The sequence below is a fragment of the Calypte anna genome, chromosome 4, assembly GCF_003957555.1.
Source record: "Calypte anna isolate BGI_N300 chromosome 4, bCalAnn1_v1.p, whole genome shotgun sequence".
Lineage (NCBI taxonomy): Eukaryota > Metazoa > Chordata > Aves > Apodiformes > Trochilidae > Calypte > Calypte anna.
In genome coordinates, this window is record NC_044247.1 from 18,524,002 (window position 1) to 18,545,940 (window position 21,939).

General features: G+C 41.0%; 2 protein-coding genes across 9 annotated transcripts in view; both read right to left on the bottom strand.

The window, feature by feature from the left end:
- Nucleotides 1-4,288, bottom strand: part of ATRX (ATRX chromatin remodeler) — a 72,082-nt gene extending 67,794 nt beyond the window's left edge. For 3 of the 8 annotated variants that reach the window (XM_030449086.1, XM_030449087.1, XM_030449083.1), the window contains exon 1: nucleotides 4,100-4,255. Coding sequence is in view for 4 of the 8 variants with exons in the window: in XM_030449087.1 (XP_030304947.1) it covers nucleotides 4,100-4,119 (20 nt within the window). In the remaining 4 variants the exon portion in view is untranslated. Of the gene's footprint in view, nucleotides 1-3,479; nucleotides 3,752-3,784; nucleotides 3,877-4,099 lie in introns of those variants that run through there. The other 5 variants (XM_030449079.1, XM_030449077.1, XM_030449081.1 and 2 more) reach the window with 4 other exon arrangements.
- A 4,600-nt stretch (nucleotides 4,289-8,888) lies between these two features.
- Nucleotides 8,889-21,714, bottom strand: MAGT1 (magnesium transporter 1). Its single transcript, XM_008500085.2, has 10 exons — nucleotides 21,606-21,714; nucleotides 19,421-19,590; nucleotides 18,456-18,573; nucleotides 16,967-17,107; nucleotides 16,352-16,492; nucleotides 15,939-16,028; nucleotides 13,844-13,907; nucleotides 11,985-12,059; nucleotides 11,449-11,539; nucleotides 8,889-10,370 (listed from the first exon to the last, which is right to left on the bottom strand). The coding sequence occupies exons 1-10, from the start codon at nucleotides 21,687-21,689 to the stop codon at nucleotides 10,355-10,357; spliced, it is 990 nt and encodes a 329-aa protein (XP_008498307.1). The 5' UTR covers nucleotides 21,690-21,714; the 3' UTR covers nucleotides 8,889-10,354.
- Between the last annotated feature and the right edge of the window lie 225 nt (nucleotides 21,715-21,939).

The window sequence follows — 21,939 nt, forward strand, 5'->3', positions numbered from 1 at the left end:
TATTCCCAATCAGGTTTACTACAGGTTTTAGTGATTGTAGCCTATGTAGTGCAGGGGGTTACAAGGTAAAAGTCACCTCAGTTTGCCCCACCATTAATCCCAAATTTATTACCTTTATATTTTTTTTTTAATTTTGCTTTACATGGTAGCTGCATTGGCCAATGAGGCTTCTGCAGTTCAACCTATCAAGAGATACAGTTGGACGTACTAAGAGGCAAATTCCTACAGCTGTACAGCTTTCAGACTTGCAAATAAACTACCTACATAGGACTAAAGTTGACACTGGTTAATGTGTTATCATGTGGGTTTGTGTTTGTTTTTTTTTAAGATTTCACTTCTTTACCAAGGAAAATCAAAGAAAACAAAACAAATTCATCAATATAAACCAATCCATCATCCATCTTGAATGAAAACTGCCTGGTAGTCAGATGTTATGATGTCTTATGAAAGGTTTGTATCATCCTTTAATGTCAATATAAAACCTTCCATTATATTTGCAACTACAAATACTTCCACAATCTCTTCTTTCTCTTCCTGACTCACCACTAGAACAACCTGCCACCAACTTACTTGTGAACTGGTTCATGTTTCCCAATCAACTGCAGGCACAATCTGAGCTCCAGTGACACCAAAAGCGACTCCATGAGGTTCAGTGGTATCCTTAGGTTTTTCTTGTTTGTAAGACAAATCTAGTGATTCGATCTGAAAAAATGACTTTGTCATAGACTGTAGGTATGTTTTTAAGGTGAACACACACATTTTCATATTATTTTGGGTATTTTGGTGAGGTGTATCCACTTTAAAAGCTCTAACTTTTCCTTTCTTCAAGCTGAAGGTGCAAGTGTTCATCTCTAAGAGAATTGCAGAATGGGTATTATGAAGTCCCTTCAAGTTAAGCCTTATATAAACCCTACACAAAGTTTACAAAACCCTATCAGAGCCAGCATTTTCCTGTAACAGAAATAATGAAGTCACTGCAGGGCTAAATTGTGCATAGGCACAGAAGCCAACACCCAGCCTAAAGTTTGGCTCTTCTTGGGGGGAAAAGTCAAAGAATCCACTTATGCTCCAGCCACATGATTGTGGGAGAGAAGCTTCACCTACCCTGTACCTTCAGAGAATACAGAAAATCACTATGGACTTATTTCCAATTAGTCTACTGTGGCAGTAAATAACATGCTTCAAACAACTCCAGAGTATCACTCAGAACAAAGGAATTCAAGGGACTCAAAATCATGAAAAATTTAAACAAAATGTTAAGACCAAGTTATCGAAATACTACACGAAAAGCTGAAAAGTCTGAATTAAAAATTATTTTCATCTTGCCAAAATTCAAAAATCTAGTATCACTAATTTACTGCCAGGTGGTTCAAGGGAGTAAGGTTTAAAACTTGTTGTCTCTTTCTATTGTTGTGCTTATGTTGTACAATGAATGAACCAATTGGTAAGAACAGGCTATCTCACTACTACAGAGATTGATTCTACTTTAACAAGTGTTTGGGGCAAAAACTGAAGAGAAATCTTTAAATACTTATAGAGAGAACTTTTTTTCATTTTTTAGTAAGTTACTACAGTTTTCACCATGATTTTCAGCATTCCAAACTTCTCATCCTGAACACGTGAGACTTAAGTTCTTGAAATTAAGTGAAAATATTCCTTACAATGAAAGTTCAAAATTTCATAGCCAGCAGACTAGCATGCATTCATTACTTTCCTTTTAAACCCTAAGAGATCTTCCAGATATTTTGGATATGTTGGTTATTTTCCATTGAAATCCTAGTGTTTTCTTATCTTCCAAAGAACTGTAACAACAACTTTTGTCCTAGGTGAGCTAAACTGCAGACAGCAGATGACATGAACATGCAGGGAGACAGAAATGCAGGCAGCTGACAGGCCAGCAGGACTGGTAGGAAATGGGAACAAAACAGACACACAGAGAGCCTATGTGTGTGTTTTTCTTTTCCCTCTCATTCTCTCCAACTCCCATTTCAAGTAGAACTTGAATTGACAGTAAGAAAGAAGAAGCCCATGTGCTGTTTTTATCAGCTTATAGCCCTGAAACCATGGTGGCCCACAATATCAGGCCTAGTTCCTGGCATGGAACTGTTCTTGTAAAATTCTTCAAGACAAGCTCTATATGGGGTAAGGATTATAAAAAAGCCTTTAGACTGAAGAAGAACCAAGTTCACAAACAGAAGGAAAGTTTGGAACACAAAGAAAACCATGATGTCCATCTACTGAAAGAAGTAGTTTGTCACAGGGCAGGTTTGTTAATGTGGGATAGATCTAACCCAAAGACTACATCCCCTCTCCAATCTATTTAACACATACTTATTGATCCTCAAAATTACAAATAATATGAAATGACCCAATTTACCTTTCTGTCTTCAGGTAACCGGAAAGATTGCATGGTAAATACATGAGCTTTTGTATCTTGTACAGTTGAATCACTAACTAAAGGCCCCTGAGCAATAACATTAATTGCTACACAAATGACAACATAAAAACATAAAAACCTTCATAAAGTACACCAGGAACAAGTCAATTCAAAAAAAGACAAAGCAGAATACAGGAAATCAGGAAACAAAATACAACAATTATTGTAAAATAAAAAGCCAAGTGGTTCAAATGGAAAAGCATTTTTCAGAATACTGTAGACGATAAACCTCTCAATATTAGATCAGATTTCTTTGCTATACAAAAAATCAAACTCTACCCTGAATTTTTTAGGGACTGGGGAAGAAGAATGAGAAAGTCCCTGGATTAATATTTTAGTCTACACACAGTCCAACAGAAAAGTTGTTTCAGCCATCAAAATACTTTAAGGACATAGAGGGCTGAAAATGGGAGAGACGGACAATTCCCTTCTTCTAAAATAAGGAAGAAAACTTATCCAGAAGAAACCACTGTTGGGAAGTCAGGCACCAGATAATGTGCATTTGCAATATTCATGACTTGCACGTGATCAACATCAATAACCAAGAGAATCTTTCCAAAATCTCTTTTTGTTACCCAGAAGCAGCTTACATATGCAATGCTTCCTCAGAAATGCTAAGGCTTTAAAAATCACACAACATCCAATGGGAGGAAAAACTGCTATGGCTTTAACTCCAGGCTGAAATTAACAGTACTTATAAACAACTCAAAGTCCAGAACTAGGTGGTGAAAATACACAAATATGCCCACAGAAAAAACTTCGGATACTTAAGAAAATGAAACACCATGCTGTCTTTAACACCGTTGACGTTGAAGATGTGCACCATTCCTTTAGCCCAAGTGACAACACCTCATTGTTTACATAGTGCCTTAGGCATGTGCAGCGATGGGGGTGCCGGCCTGTACTGCTCAGACCTCTTGAGACACCGATAAACTGCAACCATACAAAGCCAATATTTATTAATACTTTAACACGGCGTCTTAACCCTGACTTTACTTGGTTATAGTTTTTTTGTTTGTTTTTTTTTTGTCAGCTTACTTACTTTACGCAGCGAAACGGGAGCCGTTCGTAAGAATAAACGCAGTGGGAGACAGCGCCTCAAGGGTAGTGGGAGATGTTTGTAAACCAGCACAGCCCCTCACGGGGGGCGGCGGGATGGCAAGTATTTTACTACCGCGCACACACGTGAGGCGGGGGGACAAGCGGAGGGCACATCCCCGCGGCGGGGACACGGCGGCCGATGGCGGGGGGCGACGGCGGCCCCGCCCTCCGGGCCTTCCCGCCAGGACGGGACAGGACAGCCCTTCCCAACCCAGCCCTACCCACCCCGCGGGCCCCGGCACCAACCCCACCGTTCCCAGGGGTCCGGGGCTTCCGTGCCTCTGCTCCTCAAACGCCGGGCCGCGGCCAGACGGAGCCCTCGCCACCCCCGCCGTGCCGTGCCGTCCCTTCCATTCCCCCTGCGCTTCACCCACCCGGCCTCCCGTCGCCATCCCGCCTCCAGCCCGACCTCCGCCAGCGCCCAACGCCGTAGGCCCGTCCCCGCCCCACCCCCGCCGCGGGGCCGCGGGCCGGGCCGGGCGGTGCAGCTGTGGAGGCCGCCAGCCCGCCCGCCCGCAGCGGCCACCGTCCTCCCCCCGCCGCCCGGGCTCCGGGCCGTACCTCACGGGCTCTGCGGTCATGTCTCCGCTGCCGCTGCTCGGTGCGGCCGGCCGGGCCGGAACCGGGCTCAGGCGCTGAAAGGAGACAAAGCCGTTATTGCCACCATCGCCAGCCCGGCCGCCATCTTATCGGAGGGAGGCTGAGGGAGACCTGCCTCCTGCCTCCTGCCGCCTTCCTCCTTCGCCGACTCCCATTGGCTCTTTGCCGCCCCCAGCTATTTTCTAATTGGGCGGCTCCGGCAGGGCCTGTTGCTAGGGTCGTTTACGTCACCGCCTCAACCTCCCGTGCTCTGATTGGCTGGCGGGAGGGTTACATCACCGCTGGGGGCTTGACGTCACGCACCCGGTCCCGTGACATCATTTCCAAACAAAGTGTACTGACGACTTTGCCCAGCAGGGGGCTCCCGCCTAGGGGTGTCGTGAGGCCTCGGCCACTGAGGCGACAGGGAGGTGGCCACGTGCAGGAAGGTGGCCACGCCGCTGGCCACCGCGGGTGACAGGAGCCGGGGTCGGGTCCCACCTTGTCCCCTGCCACCTACTGCATCATCAGAGGAGAATTCTGCAACCCAGGTCCAACACCATCGAGTCAATCGTGGCGTTTAAACACATCAGCCATCTGATGAGTGACACTGCCATGGCGGCCCAACACCACGAACGGCACCAAACGACCCAAATCCTCTGTGGAGATCCCCCACCCAACTCAAAGCTGACCAGGACATGAGCACAGGAGAAAGCTCTGGAGCACAGGAGAAAGCTCTGGAGGGGACAGTTTCCCAAGTGAGAATAAAAAGATGTCAAGACACAACTAACGAGCGCGATACTGAGCATCATGGAGGTTGAGCTTGTTGAACAGCACCAAGTTACACTGCTAGCTGGAGCTTCACCTGAACTCAGCTGTGCTACAGCTTTTGTCTTAACAGAAAATGCTTGAGATAAGGAAATGCACCCTTAGCAGCTACACTGAAGTACATGCCAGGATAATGCTCCCTGCTTTTCCTCTCGGCTTCCATGTTCCTGTCAGATGTTAAAAGCAAATTAAGAGGGTTGGGACACATCCCTGTTCAGAGGGGAAGAAGTTCCACATTTTCATGAGGCTACCCAACTCCACTGGCTGGGTTTTCATGCAAGTTTCCTTGACCTCCTTACATGACCAGAACAGAATGGACCACCAAAACCCAGTCCAGTACTGCACCAAATCTGAGATATTATAATTTTGAAAATTATTCATTTTTCTGCAAAAACTAAGAAACCCCAACAACAGACCAGTGCACCTAGTTTCATAATGCAATGGGCAAAACATGAGGAAAAAATCCCAAGTGAAAGTCTTGTCATCTTAACAATAATTACTCCTTAATACCCATTTCATTCTAACAGGCAATGATAATAGAATAAGTAGCATTTTCACACTTCAGCACATACAAGCTTACATATCCCAAGGAGATTCTACAAACTGGTCTAAACACCACTTGCTTTAGAATTTAATATTTTACCCAAGAACTGCATCCTTACTTGCTGATTAATACCAAACAGCAGATCTCATAACAGCCTTGTTAACAAATGCTGACAGCCAATCCTACAGTTTTAGAAGACCAAAGCACCACCTGCCTTCTAGCTAAGATTTAGAATGAAAAAAAGAAATATATCCTTTTTAACCAAGTGCTACAAATTCCATTTAAAAATTGCAAAAAGCCATTCTACATTTTTGCCACCAGTATTAATTAAACCAGCAGCATTACTGATTCTTAGCTTTGCATTAGTATTCCAGTGGTGTGATTAAAATAAGAACACAAAACATTTGTTTTCCTCTAGAAGGGATTTAGTCTGCTTTCTAGATAGATATCCTACTGATTAAAGTAACTACATAGATACATTTTTTCCCTATTATTCTATAATATTTTTCCTTTGTTTCCTTGGAAGATGGAAGCAGGTATTTGAAAGCAGCTTTAAAAAACCAAACATAATTGCCTCTACTTCATAGCTTATAGATAAATTTACACACAAAAAAGAAATCCTATTATGAGAAAAGGTCAAAATAAAGAATGGGAATGTTTATAGCTCCCAGAAATTACTCCAGAAGACAAAACCTGACAATTGCCATGAGGCTGGCAAAAAAACAGCTTGTAAAAGCACCCTGGGGTCTGGATGTGGACAGACAGCACGTGCACCTGTAGCTAAACAGTCTCCACACCTAACACACCTGCAGGATGAGTGTTCCCAGCACATGGAACCCCTTCCACTCCAGTGTTCCACTATCAGACTCTGCTGGCTGCTCCAATCTCCCTGGAAAAATAAGGATTCCAAGCTCAGCTTGCAGGACAAACCAAGGGCCACTGTAGAGTCTCATCATACTGATTTATTTTTTCATACTGATAGTAATTAGTTTTCTTAAGTAGATATTAGCCTACTTCTAAGGAAAATGGCTGAAAGACATGGATAGTTATCAACTGACAAGAGAATATTTTCATTTTAGGTGCTTCTGACCTAGAAATACAAAGTGCATATACATCTTTTTCAGATCATTATCTGTGATAAAAGTAGCACAATAAAACACTGTGCTTAAAGTAGTTTCATAGGAATGGTCAAGATCTGAGCTTTGAAATGGAGTAGATAATGTACAGTGAAACCCATTCTCTATTTGTCAGGGACAAACATGATAAAAACTGAAAACAGATGACTGCTTCCTCAAGAGCCTAGGTTTGTTTTGAGGTTATTTTATTCCCCTTAATAAAATCCAATGTGATGTTATGGAATCAGTTGAGGAGTGGTTTGTATTTGATAATTAAACCTTTTCAGCATGAAAAAGCAGTAAACATCAAGGTCCAAGAGAGAAACAACTTACCAGTACTTTCCCAAATCCATTGTGAAAATTAAGTTTCTCATAGCAGCTGAAAGCACTTTGAAATATTAACTTAAAAAAAAAAATCATATATTTACACATATTTTCAGTGTAAGTGGTTTTCTGTTATAGGCTGGGTAATTTTTAACATATGTCATCAAAAACATTATTAATCAACCATAAAGGAACACTATAAACCCATTCTTCTCTCCTGACAAAGCCTGACTACAAGATGCCACAGTCTAGCATAATCTGATGTGATTCAGGCATCTGTTTTCCTTTGGATGTTGGCAAATGTTTAGAAAGTTAAACAAGTAATTTTCTTCAGTACTTCTAGAACTTTGTCAGGAATACAGAATAGGAATAAAGAAAATAAGGCTCAGAACAAGCCTTGCTGTACACTCATTCCAATACCCAATAGTTCTGACCACAAAAATCAGCAGTATTTCCCTCATAAAGCCTTTGTGCAGCCACCATCCCATCATATTCCCCAGACTATCCCATTGCCTGGCAAAAGGTTTAACTTGTTCTTACCCTCTGGACTGGATGCTTGTTTTAACCTCATGGTTGCAGGTGTACACTCAGCCACATGGACATCACCATGAATTAAGGTCACTTGCACCAGCAGGAAGGCACTCACAGCAGATGCAGAGCTGAGCACATTTTCCATTGTGCAGAACACAACCCATGACCCAGATGAAGCCAATCATTTGCCCTCTTGCCTTGGGGAAAGCTCCCTGAATTATTTCTAGCTATTATTCCAAAAATCACTTTTAAACACACCACAGGTCCTTTTCAAAAGCAGAAAAAGCAGCAATCTTTGAGGCCAGACACATTAACAAAACCACACAGTCCCTTTGCAGCTGCAGATAAATCATTTCCTCCTTTTACCATAAGCATCCTCTGAAGGTGAGCCTCCACATTACCCGTGAGCTCCTTAATGACTTTCTAAAGGAGATGACCCCAAACTCCCAGTTTTGGCATTCCAGTTCTCAAATGCATTGCCTCTTCCACCTGTGTTCCACCCAGCCAAACTGTTTATGAACTAACTGGTGAGATGCAGAGTGCCAAAGATGGCAAAAAAAAAAAATCCCTTTGGGTACCAATTATAGCTGACTGTTACCTCTCAACTGCTGCACAAGTCAAATCTTTCTGGAACTGCATCCTCTCAAAATCTGCTACAGGTCTTTGCAATCACTCTATCTTCATCTGCTCCACTATCCCATTTTTTTCCCTCCTCCATGCACTTCTGTTCCAGCCTAAAGAACATGAAAATTGTTGGGAAAAGTATTATTTTATTTCATGTGTCAGCAGAGAAAAAGGGCAATCCTCAACTCTCAATATCTCTGCCATCTTAAGTGGAAGGCCAATATGTCACCAACATCCATCCTTCAGTGTGCAACTGCATAAAGTTGGTAAACACTTGATTAGCTGCTTTTTTTAGAGAGAATTTTTTCTGTGCACTGTCAGAAAAAATAGAAACAAGTCTGACAGCTTAAAAAACCCCAAATATTACTTTTTCAGAATGAGACTGTAAGCCAGCTTCACAGCTTATGACAAGTACAACCAACCTATAAACTTGGAAGCTCTGTACCCACAAGGCAGGAAAACAAATAACAGTTCAAGTTGTCCCAGGCAAATCTAAATTCCACCTCCAGAAATGGTATTAGTTGATTTGTCCAGGATTAGAGGAAGCCAAGATTTCCACCTCAGGACAACTGTCAAAGACAAGTAAATACCACACAATCTTTATGGTATTAGTAGGCCACATGAGAAGATCTTTAGTACTGATATTTGGGGCTCCCATTTCCTAGATAAACACCCATTTTCTACTAATCCAGTCTACTTTGTCATATTCAGGTTATTTACTATAAAGGCATTTTTATTAAAACATTCAAACAATAGTGGAAGAAGAGAGATTTGCTTCATGTTCAAGTCAAAAGACACAGGAGCATGGATTAGGCTAAAAAATTTTATTAAAACTTGTCCAAAATCCAGTCAGACACACAATTTATCCATTCCACTAAGGCTTGTCATTGTGAATGGCATGGGAAAAAAATGCATTTCAACAAGCTGAAACATCAAAACAACTAAATTAGTAAAGTTAAGGCACTTGAGATGTGTGTTAATTTAGCAAACTTGTATAACATTCTACTGTGAAACATATAGTCCTTTCTGAGCTTCAACCTAAAGCATCCAAATTCTGGAACCCCTTGACACAGGGGAGAGGCAGAAGCAGGAGACAAATATCCCATATTTTCCCCTGACTAGTGACCTCCAAGGCCAGCACAGCCTACAGAACAAAGCATTGCTGAATCAGGCTGCAAAATTTCCCTGCAGTACAGGTGCTGAACTACACAACTGTTCAGGCTGAGGCACAGCATCTTCCACTCAAGAATCTTTAAGGCAAAATATCTTTGTGACATCAGAGAACAAAAGGAGAGGCAAGAGGTACATTCAATTGAAAGGCTAAGAAATCTCCCTGGGGTAACAATATTTATCCTGGGATTACCTATCTTTTCCCACTCCCATATTCTCCCCAAGGATAAAAACTTGGAGAAAGTAAATGGAGAATGCAAGAACTTACATAGTGACTAAAAATCTGATACCCATTGGGTTGTCAATAACTTCTAAGTAAGTTGGCAACCTTTAATTCAGACAACTAGTTACATTTTGGTTTGTGTTTGTGAGAATGAGTGTTGGTCACTTTTTTTTTTGTTTTTGAGTTAACATTTACAACTTAACTGTCATAGTTTCAGCATTTGGCAAAGGAAATTTTTAATGAATATTTGAATTACTAACTTGAATCCACCTGTTGAAAATTCTCCCTTACTCTGTGAAACCTTTTGCATCATACAGCAATGAAGTATCCTTCTCAAAAACAAGACACAGCTGTAGGATGTACACATTCCACACTGAAATTTTAAGTGTGGTCCAAGGGTCACATACCAAGTAAAGGAAAAGATTCCCAGGTGCATGAAGATACTTTCTAAACCATGAAAAAGCATGACAGAGAAGCTATTGTCACCTGCTGTGCACAAACAGGAAATAAAGTGATAAATATTTTGAGGGGGAAAACAACCATTTGGAAAACTGATTATCCAACTGAATTTAAAGTCCTGTGTCTAGTTAGTCTATGGAAAGGTGGTTCTAAGCATTAGGTTCTGAATTTCACTACAAGTTGTTTAAGAAGACGTAAAGCTTACAAAAAAAACAAGATTGCATCTTAATACTCTGTGTCCTTCAGAACAAACTGCTTGTTAAATTTAAGGCACTACACACATTGTCTTTGGTTCAGTGTTCAACTATCTCGTTCTGTGTAAAGAGAGGTAGCATGAACCACACACATTTAGCTCTTCCATTCCATCACACCCAAGCTGAGAGTCACCACCTTGCTGATGTTACAGACTCTGGAATTCTTTAGCTCATTAGGAAACTGTAGGAACAAAGTAACAAACATTCTTGTTAATTTTAAAAGATACAAAACTGTGCAATATTCCACTCAGCTTTCAAGTATGTCAAGAAAGTCAGAATGAGAAATGGGGCCTGATGCAACTATGCAGCTGTGGAGAAGTTGTTTAAAAGCAAGAAAACAAAACCTACAAAGTTAGAAGTATGCAAGGCAATTGTTTAAACCAGAATAGAAGCTGAAAGAGAGTAAGTTCAGCTCTCTTCTCATCTTGACAAGTCTTTATGAAATAACAAGCTTTTATTCAGATATTTTAAAATAAGAACTGTGGCCTCATAGGAAAGGGATAGTATTTGCATATGGGATTATCCTTATTAAACTCTTTGCAGAAGATGACATGGCTAGAAGATGGTCCCTCAACATATATTTATTCCTTCAAAATGCCTAAAACCTCATAAAAACAGGCAAGAGATCTATATATATATAAATATATATATATGATCAATATGTCATATATATATATATAAAGCAGTCAATTAATAGGCCAAGACTCTTCAGAGCAGCAACCCCAAAATTTATGCAACTTCAAAGCATGAACCACCCTCTTTGTTAAAAAAGGATTAATAATCAAGATGTATGAATATGTAGAATAAAAATAAAAGACATTTGTGTTTAGTATATGTTGTTTGAGACATAACTATGAAAATAGAAATATTTTCTAATATTTAATGGTGTGAAAAGGAATACTCCAAAATCTTTTCTTTGGGCAGACTGAAAAATTGTGATATCTAGCAAATTTCTGGTGATTATACTGACTAATACTGCCACTCTTTAAAAAGCAAGTGGGGTGTTTTTAAAAGATTATTTCCCACTGAATTAGATTTCAGGAAATAGCCCTTTTGCCAGTCTGTTCTTACCAAAGAAGGAAACACCAGCCAGCAGTAAGAGACTGACTGGTAAACATGCAGTCCAGATGGAAACCCCAAACTTCTTGTATCACTCTTCATCTTTAAGTCCTCATTTGTGTTTAACCCACTTCCTTCCCCACAGCTGTGTTGTGTATTGCCAAATGCACAGGAAAACAATGACCAAACAGCAGAAGTACCTGTATGGGTAGCCATGGTATTTGGATCTGAAGACAGACAGCAACCAGCTGAAGAACAGCACCACCAAGCCAATACCAGCAATGCACATGACTGGAAGAGATGAAGAATAAGACACTGGTAATGTGACAGTTCTCCCCCAAAACACCACCATGACTGGGGTTTTCAAAAGCATTCTGTAATATTTATAGAGTTGGTAAAATAAGATTCTGTTAAGAGTCATTAAGAACTCAATCAATACCAATTTTCTTCCAAATTCCTCCTGTAAATCTATTTTATACCAGTGCTTTGAAACAAAGTCCCTGTTCTCCCTTACTAGAAAATGCTGCAAAGCATCTTTATATCTCCCCACCCCCCAAAAAGGCTTTGATTTATCTTGCCATTTGCTAAGCAGCTCCAGATGCTGCTAAAAAACCACAACTCACTTCTGCTTAGAGGTGGGAAGGAAACCCACAGTGCAAAAGCATTTCTAGTAAACAGTATCTACAAAGCCTTTACTCAATATGCCTCCTTCAGAGAGAAAAATATTAGCACTTACTTTTTCTCTTCCCTACATCCATGTCAGAAGTAGCAGCTTCGTGGAGGAGTACCATTCCTAAAGTGACACCACCATCTACAAATGCTATTTAAGGCTAAATCAAAAAAATACAGAAGCAATGTAACACTTCTAGTCTCAAACTCAGCTCCCACACCATAATTAAAAGTCGCTGTAAAAATCAGACTTCCCAACCAAACCAGCAACTGACAGGGGAAAAAAGCAACCTAAAGGCACTCAATGTCAACTTTCAAATTAATACAAAGTTTAAAATACAAACTGGAAAGTTTAGTAGGTCCTGACACAAAATTAAAAATATTACTTTGTTATCTCAGTTTGTAATTAAAGAGCATTTCTTCCCAGAGAGCTCAGTCCACTCCTACTACTTTTCTGTTCCACTGAAAAATCCCAAAAGGATTTGTTTGGGATAATTCTGTTATCCCAAAAGGATAACAGAATGAATAAAACGCATACAATTAAAGCTTGTAAAACTAAGGAAGCTCAAACAACTTAAAAGGCCTGACATTTGCAAAGAATGGGTCCTGTGGAACAAAAGAGAGAATTCCCAAAGATTTCATTCCATTTCACTGGAGATGTTCAGGCCCAATCCTTCTCCTGAAATGAGAAGTAATTAGCATTGACTGCAGTGGGACCATTAAGAAGTCTTTCACTTTCACCCTTCAGCACAAGAAAAGAAATGCAGCCTACAGAGACCTTTCTGACTTCTACCATTTTAAATGTCCCCAGGAACTTGCAGATTGCAGTAAGAAAAGTAAGCATCAATAAAAAAGTTTCTAGGTGGAATCTGAGTGCAACAGGAGCACAGTAAGAATTTCAAAAGCATGAGAAGTCCCCCTTGAAATAGAAGTTTAAAAAGTATCTTGGATAATATGGAGCAAGCAAACAAAATTCTACCATCACGAGATTTAAACATTAAGTGCTTGGTTTATATTGTTACAAAAGCTTCATTGCATCACTTGCAGAAATTAGGACTCTGAAGACACAAAACAAGAAGAAAAAAGGGAGAAATGAGCAGATGTTCACTCTTAAAGAACACTTCTGTTGCAACAGAATAGACTTGTAAACCACTGTCAAGCAGTGAAGGGGACAGGTACTTTAAATACCATTTTGAAATTATGTGCCTGTAGTACATCTGTATACTTGTGTACTTCCAAATGGAAACAGTTTAGGAGTATGAAGCTGCAAGACAAATAATGTTAAATAAAATCTTAAAATCCTGAGTAAAATCTAAAAGAATGCTCATGCTGACACAGGTGATGAGACAAAGACTAAAGTTACAGGTGATGGGTCAAAAACAACAGAAAAGAAGATTGAATTTTAGAGTATTCTTATGAATCCAAACAAACATTTTTATATAGATGAGAAAGGCAAAACTCTCAACCTGCATTTTTCCACTTGCCTTTCTTGATGGCATAATATTGCCATGGAAAAATCCTGAATCCTTAGCAGGAACGAGTGGTAAGATTAGAAGCAAAGAAGGTAAGGAAAGAAACAGAAGATCAATAAGAGAGTGAGGAATTAAGCAGCAAAGCAAGAACTGAGTAAGTAACATTGAAAAAATAAGAGACATGCACAGAGGAGTGGGGTCTACCCTGAATAATCTTATGATTCAACAAAGATTCACATCTTTAACTGTGTTCAGTCAGTAAGGAAGAAAAGCAGTACACATTTTTCTATCCATAGGAAAGGCAGAGCTGTCAACATGGGAAGGCTTCACAAGCTTCTGCATCAGTATTAGGTGACAGTTTTGAGCCTTGACAAAGTGCTCTCATGGAAAAGGCAGCAGCATATGTGAACAGAAAAGTAGGCACCAACCACATGATTCTCAGTAGGAAGGATACTAAACAGAAGAACAATGTGTGTTTCTGCCACAAACTGGGCTTGGCTGCTTCCATGGATATAGTTCTGTAAGAGACAAAGAGGAATTGAATTTAGAAAAGGCTGAAGTCAACTTTGACATGATTAACAACAGCTCCAGAGCCTGGAACTGGGTACTACTCTGTCTCTTTCCAGAGACAGAAGCTGCAGCATAAACAATTGCATCTGTTGACTACTGATTTTGGGGGGAAGCTGTGGCAGCACCAAAGAATCCTTCTTCCATTATGATGCACAATCATCTTAAAATACCAGTCAGATTATACCAAATGCAAGGGCAGCTACGACCTTCATGGTCCAGATCCCCTGCCCATCAGGGAAAATTCTGTAATTCTGTCCTCCTGAACCCACCATGGTTCAAGTCTGATCCATTCCCTTAGATCCTTAGGTTACCCTCATCTTAGGGACTGTCTCTTTAATCTGGATGTGAACCCTACTCACCAGAACCAGCACTTGAAATCTTTTTGATGGTATACCAGGGAAAATAGCTCCAATAACATTGAAGCTTTATTCTTTAGTCTCAGAAAGGCTCAGGTTTGATGTAAACAGAAGAATCAAAGGAAGTGTTTTCAAGGAAACATTTAAAACATGAGAACTTCCACTCAGTAAGCTGGCTCAGTTTTATTTATGTTAATGGCTTACTCATCAACTAGGCTAAGTGAAAATCTGAAATTTCTGGAAGAATAATATCTTTTAATCCCGTGTGGGAAGCTCTACATCATTCTGATCATGATGTTATATCCAAGTAGACAAAAAAAGTTAAGATAAGCATATCCACTTTTTATAGATGAAAAGAGGCCTGATGGACCCAATCAGCCAAGAAAGGACATTTCAAAAAATTGATTCCCTTTTGAGCAAAATCCAACATGTGATGTGTAAGTACCTGAAGAGCTGCAACACCCTCAATCCATTCTGACTCCTTTACAGCAGATCTCATTCTGTATTATGCACAGAGCAGTGTATTTCAAGTGATGTTAAAACTTATTTTACCCAGGAATAAGATTTTGTAAGCCTTAGGTCACTAGACCTTAATTTACCTCAAGAATGTCAAAGACAGATGTTTTCATATGGAAGTAACAGATGAAGGTCTGAGCCAAAAAGATCAGGTTAAACATGAACTGGCCAAGCTCAGCAACACGACTGCTTAAATTATTAGACTCAAGATAAACACTTTTATTTTGCTGGTAGCAATGTAGAACTATTACATCTCTCCATCAGCAGAGATACAATATGAGTACAAGACAGAGTTACGGGTAAATAAATCCTGAAAAGAAAACATGAGAACAAATAGGAATGGTTTAAAAGAGATAAATGAGGTCAGAGAGATGGAAGAGATAAGGTAATGTAAAATAAACTATCCTCAGAACCTAAGCAAAAAAGTTCTGTCATTATGTTTCCTCCAAAAAGTAAGTATTTCTCATCTAAGTATTGCTTTTTTTATTCTCTCTCTTAAAAGCTTATTACTGAGCACAGAAAGCAATCCATCCAAAAAACCCTCTAAACAATTTAGAACATCCCAGAACTACTGCCACCATTCCTACAGAATTCACAAAACCTTGAACAAGAATCTGTAGGAATGGTCTTCCTATGAAAATGGAACTCCAGGGAAGGGTTGAAGTTACCACACAATTACACAACAGGGCACTTGGTTTTGGATTAAGATCAGTATTTTTTGGCTTCTTCAGACTGAAATAGGAGTTTGCAAACAGAGTTTCTTCTATTTGAGCCAAGAAAAGGATAAAGCTAATTGGAAGAACACCTAAATCTTGACTGGAGCTCTAACACTCCTGTTTTGCACAAAATGCTTTTTCAGGCATATTTTTAGAAAAGACAGATCCTCTGAACTAATCAACAGCTCTCTAACTTGCCTTGCTCCCTCCAGACCTTACTAAGAAATAAGCGTGAATAGAATAAGAGTGAATAGAATTTTCACTCTGACTTCCCTCCTTCAGCATCAGCCTGATTCTGTAGAAATACCACGGAAATGCAGAAAGAAAAAAAAGAGAAGGAAAGAAAAAAAAAAAAAAAAAAAAAAAAAAAAAAAAAAAAAAATTTACTTACCACTTGTCCTGTATGGGGATTCTTATGAGCATAGGGTGGGCCCCTAATGTGGTTCCACATCTGGCCAGATGTCATTGCTAACACAAAACACTGAAGAGGAAAGAAGAAACACTATTTTAAAAGGATTTTTTAATTATTATTATAACTTATTTTTTCATTTCATACCAAAATGTACTGGTTTGGAACATAACCTTAGGCTATGAGTTGTCCTACCTTTGATTTGTATAACAAGCACCTAACCAAGCATTAGCTGACAAGATTCAGATCAAATCATATTACCAGACTACCAAAAAGTAAAACTAAACATACTTCATTTTCTTCTACCTCTATTTAAGCATTTTTACAAAAGCTTTAGAGACCCAAATTGCTACAAACCTCTGGACAACAGGCAGACAAGAGTTATAATTACTCACCAAAGCAGCAAATGCCCAACCAGTTTTATTATACAGAAAATCCAGATTGCTTCCACGTAAATACACAAGCCCTCCAATGACAGCCAGCAGCAGCCCCAACATCAGTGGCCCAGCATAGTTTGGTGGCCTTATCACACGGATCTAAACAGAAGATATCTTGATTACTGTCCCTCAGTGGGATTCTGTATTACACCTGCACTCCTTCTAACAAAACACAGAATTTATTAGAGTGGAAAACAGTATCAAAAAGGACACAGAAACTTTCTGACTGGAGAATTATGGAATGGTTCTTCCCTCATTACTGTAACTTGAGTTTTATACACCTTTACTGCACCTAATAATTTAAAGATTGCTTTTCTTCCAGAGGAACAGAAGAGGGAGAAGGAATGAGATGAGTTTTAGCAGCTTATTGAACACAGAATTCCACAAAATATTGGAACACAGAACGCAGTGAAACTGAAAGATGAAGTGGTGTCTCCAAACCAGATTTTGTAGACAAGAACTATTTAGAGTACCAGAAACACCACTGATGGATTTCACAGCTGGGGTTACACAGCAAAGAAGTGCTGCAGGGGTGGTGAGAGGTGGTGGTGGGGAGAAGCTGTAGGTACTTACATTGACATCTGTCCTGTCAGCCACCCAACGAGCAAGCTGCTCAGCTGCAAAGCCACGCACCTGCAGCTCGTAGGTGTCACCACGTTTGGGCTTCCCTTTGGCAGGGAAGTTAATGAAGGTTGGAGCAGAATTCATGTTGAGCTGGATGTGGAAAATTCAGACAAAAGAGAGGTCTGTTTAGCACCACAATCCTATCCCACTTGTATCATGCAACAGCGTCACTGAATCAATCAGAAAAAGTTAACTGTTCAAAGTAACTATTCAAAAAACTGACTTCACTGACAATGACTTTTAAAAAGGCAGCACACAGCACCTTGCATTTCTTTGATTTCATAAAAGTAGCCAGTTATTCCTGCAATTTCCCTTTACTGGTCCTTGCTGTTTTGTCCTTTTAGTAGAGAGAGGCACAATTTTTTTTAGCTCTGTCACTGGTTGCTCTGGATATTTTAGGAAAAAACTTACTTGTGAATAGGCTTTTTTTTTTTTTTTAAGCACAATTGAGCATGCTTTTTAAAGTGATTAATATTTCCTTGTTAGTACTCAGAACTACAGCTACAGATGCAAAAGATTCAGACCAGTTAAGAGGAGGTTACAATAGGTAGATAAAAGTAGTTGTTTAAAAAATCAAGTTCTCTCTTTTCCTAGCAGTTTTTCCCACAATATTTCAGTTATTTTCAATCTGTTCCTTCTCTAAATACTATTCCTGAAAGAGAAGTCTGCAAAATAGGACTATTTACAATAATCTTTAAAGGCCATAGCTTAATAACTGAATTTTTGATGTAACTAATTTAACAAGAATAATAAAAAACATCCCTTTCCACTTCTCCAGTCCCAAAGATTTCATTAAAGAACATACCAAAGCCTAAATCAAGCAGCTTTTAAATAGAGATGAGTGTGTCTTAAAAAGAGATGACTTGCAAAACTATAATGAACTATTAATAAACAATTGCAAGACTACCTGTAATGTTTTCACACATTTTTAAAAAACAACCAACTGGTTATACATTGGTAAAGGAAGAGGAAAATGACTACTTGAAAGGAAGAGGAAAATGAGTACTTGAAAAGTTAACCCAAACTAAAATTCAAATCTAAAAATTGTAATAGCTGTTGTGATGACACCAGTGCTTTCTACCTTGATGTTTCATGTGTCATAAAAGAATTCCATTAAAAAAGTTACACTGTTAAGTTATTCTTAAAGACAAACTCATTTTAAAAAATAAAAAAAAATAGTCAGAGAAGCCAGTACACTCCTTATGCCTGTGCCAGGTTTGTCAGTTCTGGTGAGATTACTGCCAACACCCTACTGCCCTCTGCTCATCTCCCAATTTCTTCTGAGTGATGACTTTTAACTGCTCAATTCCACCATTAATTACATATAATTAATCATTAATAACTCTAAGTTCTGTATAAATCTTTACCTTCTTGCTCTCAGTCTCAAAAATCCAAAATAAAAACAATGTTAGAAGAGAAGAAAAAAAAAATACATTACCATCTGAAATACATCTGAGCCTTCATCAAAATCAACCATAGCAAAAAAAATCTTATTGGTAAATGCACTGGAATATCTCCAGGAGTTGGCCAGGATTTGGTATTCCTCATCAGCTTGCCTGGAAAACACCCAAAGTGAGAGGATGCATCACATGGCTGTCCAGAACACAACTTAAAGAACACCTGGGGGAACTGTAGCCACCCACCCCATTAATGGGTGCACCCCACACACCCCTCCACTAATTCCCTATGGTTAAATCTAAAGGCCAGGCACTTATCTAACAATTAAGTGAAGCATCTGGCACAGCTGTTCTGTTTGGGTTTTGGTTTTAAATACCAGGGGTAAGTTTTGTTGAGTCCACAAACACAAGCACTGGTAATTTCTGATTGGAATTTCACATTTCAGTGATTTGCTAGTCCACAGAGCACCACAATGAGTACAGGTGGGGCCTCTTTTCCATATCAGAATACGGGAAACTAATTAAATTCAACTAACTAGGTACAAAAAGCATCTTTACAGATCTCTGCCACCTCCAGTTTAATACACAAAACCCAAAAGATGGCTAAGGGGCCAGCATATTAAAGTTGTAACTAAGTGCCAATCAGCATAATGAATTAACAGCAGCTGTTAGGCTCCATGGCTAGCAGTAATTCTATAACAACTTCTTCAGCAGCTCATGCCAGGAAGGTTTTCACTCTTTCTCCAGAAACTGGTCAGTGTTAGCATTGCTTTGGCAAAGCAGCAATTATTTTAGGAGGGAGATTAATTAATTACCATGTTGTTTTCTCACTTAAGTATTACACACATATTCCAGCACATTTAAATTCAAAGCTAATCCAGCTCTAACGAGTCACAGTGTATTCCTCCCACATCCCTGAAAGCTTTATCCTGTCCTTAAATTTAACTTGCTACAAAGCATACAATGACTTCTGAAATTCTAACTTAGGAGTAAATGAAGCTCATACTTGCACACAACACACTGTCTGTGAGGCTGAAGAGCAGTGAACATCACAATCACTGAGTAATTTCTGGGTGGTGCCTTCACAAGGCGTCGAAATTTGTCTCCATTCATTCGGATAACAGATCTTTTGCTGGCCCACTCCATCAGCTGGGTCACTTTTTCTGATAAAACCATCTGAAAAGCAAGTCAGAGAAACACTTGACGAATTGAGTTTTCCCCCAGTTCCACAGTACTTATTTCATAAGAACACTGACCACACAGTGTAACACTTCCTCAGGATTCCTGGAGGCAATCACTGATCCTTTTGATGGTCATGTTAATAAAATTAATTGACTTTTAACCACTTAATAATGCACACACTTAAAAGCATTTGGTGTTACACACACTGGGTCAGACTCTCAGCTCACTGACACTGCCCCTGTACTCAGCCCTGGTGAGGCCACAACTTGAGTCCTGTGTCCAGTTCTGGGCCCCTCAGCTCAGGAAGGAGACTGAGGTGCTGGAGCAGGTCCAAAGGAGGCAACTGGGCTGGTGAAGGGATCCAGCAGAATTCCTGTGAGGAGAGGCTGAGGGAGCTGGGGGTGTTCAGGCTGGAGGAGGCTCAGGGGAGACCTCATCACTCTCTACAACTCCCTGAAAGGAGGTTGGAGCCAGGGGGGGGTTGGGCTCTTTTCCCAGGCAACTCTCAGCAAGACAAGAGGGCAGGGTCTCAAGTTGTGCCAGGGGAGGTTTAGGTTGGAGATGAGAAAGAATTTCTTTCTGGAGAGGATGATCAGCCATTGGAATGGGCTGCCCAGGGAAGTAGTGGATTCTCCGTGTCTGGAGATATTTAAAAAGAGACTGGATGTGGCACTGAGTGCCATGGTCTAGCAACCTCAACGGTGGTTCAAGGGTTGGACTTGATGATCTCTGAGGTCCCTTCCAACCCAGCCAATTCTATGATTCTATGACACTTTCTCATGTTGCCAATTTTAAGGTTTCTTTCAGGTGTACAAACTACTCCACGCTGTTTATTTGGCACTAAGCATCACACCTCTGGTTCAGTTTTCAAAACTTGGTAGAAGTGGAATCAATGCTGGAGATGGGAGCCCTATGGAAGTGAACTCAAAAGCTAACACAGCATTGCTGGAAAAAAACTTGATTGAGCAAATATTTGGAGAACTCAGAATCATTCAACACTAAAGTCTTCCTTAAGAACGAGCCAACCAACTCTCCCATGTTACACAATGAAGTATTATTAGGTCAGCAGCAAACCCCCCAGTGTTACATTTAGCATAAATTACACCTCTACTCCTTATTAATGCACTTTTTCAGATAAATACTTCAGGGCAAATGATGAACTACTCTTTGACTGGCATGAGTATGCACAGAGGGAACCTGACAAACCCCAGGAGCCAAGTGGGTGGCAATAAGTGACACTTAAAATCACAGAATTTTCAAGGATGGAAGGGACCTTTATTTAGTTCCACAACCCCTGCCATGGGCAGGGACACCTCCCACCAGCTCAGGTTGCTCAGAGCCCCATCCAGCCTGCACTTCAAAACTTCCAGGGATGGGGCTTGGGCAACCTGTGCCAGAGACTCACCACCCTCATGGGCAATAACTTCTTCCTAACATCCAATCTAAATCTCCCCTCCTCCACTTTGAATCCATTCCCCCACTCCTCCCATACCTGACAGCCTAAAAATTCCCTCAGCCCCTTTCCTGGAGCATCCCGCAGATCCTGGAAGGCTCCAGTGAGGTCTCCTCGGAGCCTTCTCCTCTCCAGACTGAACCACCCTAACTCTCCGAGTCTGTTGTGATTGCAACCAGAGAGGAGGCAGTGCAGACACCCCCAACCCCCTCACCCCCCTGGATCTCACACTGCAGGAGGACAGGGCTCTCACGGGGCTTTTTCAGAAGAACCCAAGAACCTGGAGTGAAACTCCGTGGAAAATTAATAATTAAAAAAAAAATTTAAAAAACAAAAAAAATCCCACGAGACAAATTAAAACTCTGTGATTCTAGAAACACAAGCGCTCCGCCCGGGTGCCCACCGCCTTTCCCCTCAGTCAGCCGAACCTCCGGCTGGGGAGGCCCGCGGGCGAACCGAGGTGCGTGGCGCGGCCCGCCCTCCACCTCACCGGGGGAACAGCCTGACCTGACCCGACCCAGCAGTTCTCCCGGGGAGGCGAGGAGGGTTCCCTCACCTCCTTCCGCTTCTGCCCCGCGGTGCCCGGCGCTCCCCAGGCCGCCAGCAGCAGCAGCAGCACCAGCCTCGGCACCGCCGCCATCACCGCCCCGCTCCGCTGCCTCACGCCCATTGGCGGGCTCCGAGCAGACGCTTCCGATTGACTGCGGAGCCGGCCCGCGACTCAATGTCGGCTTGTGATTGGCTGATCCCGCCTGCGGCCTGGGGTGCCCGTAGCCCATAGGAGCGCGGCGAGCTGGAGGCCCCTGATTGGCGGTGCCCGGGACGGGCGGGACGGGACCCCGGGGGTGTCATCGGTATGCAGGGGGGTGTTAGGGTGCTTCAGGAGGGTG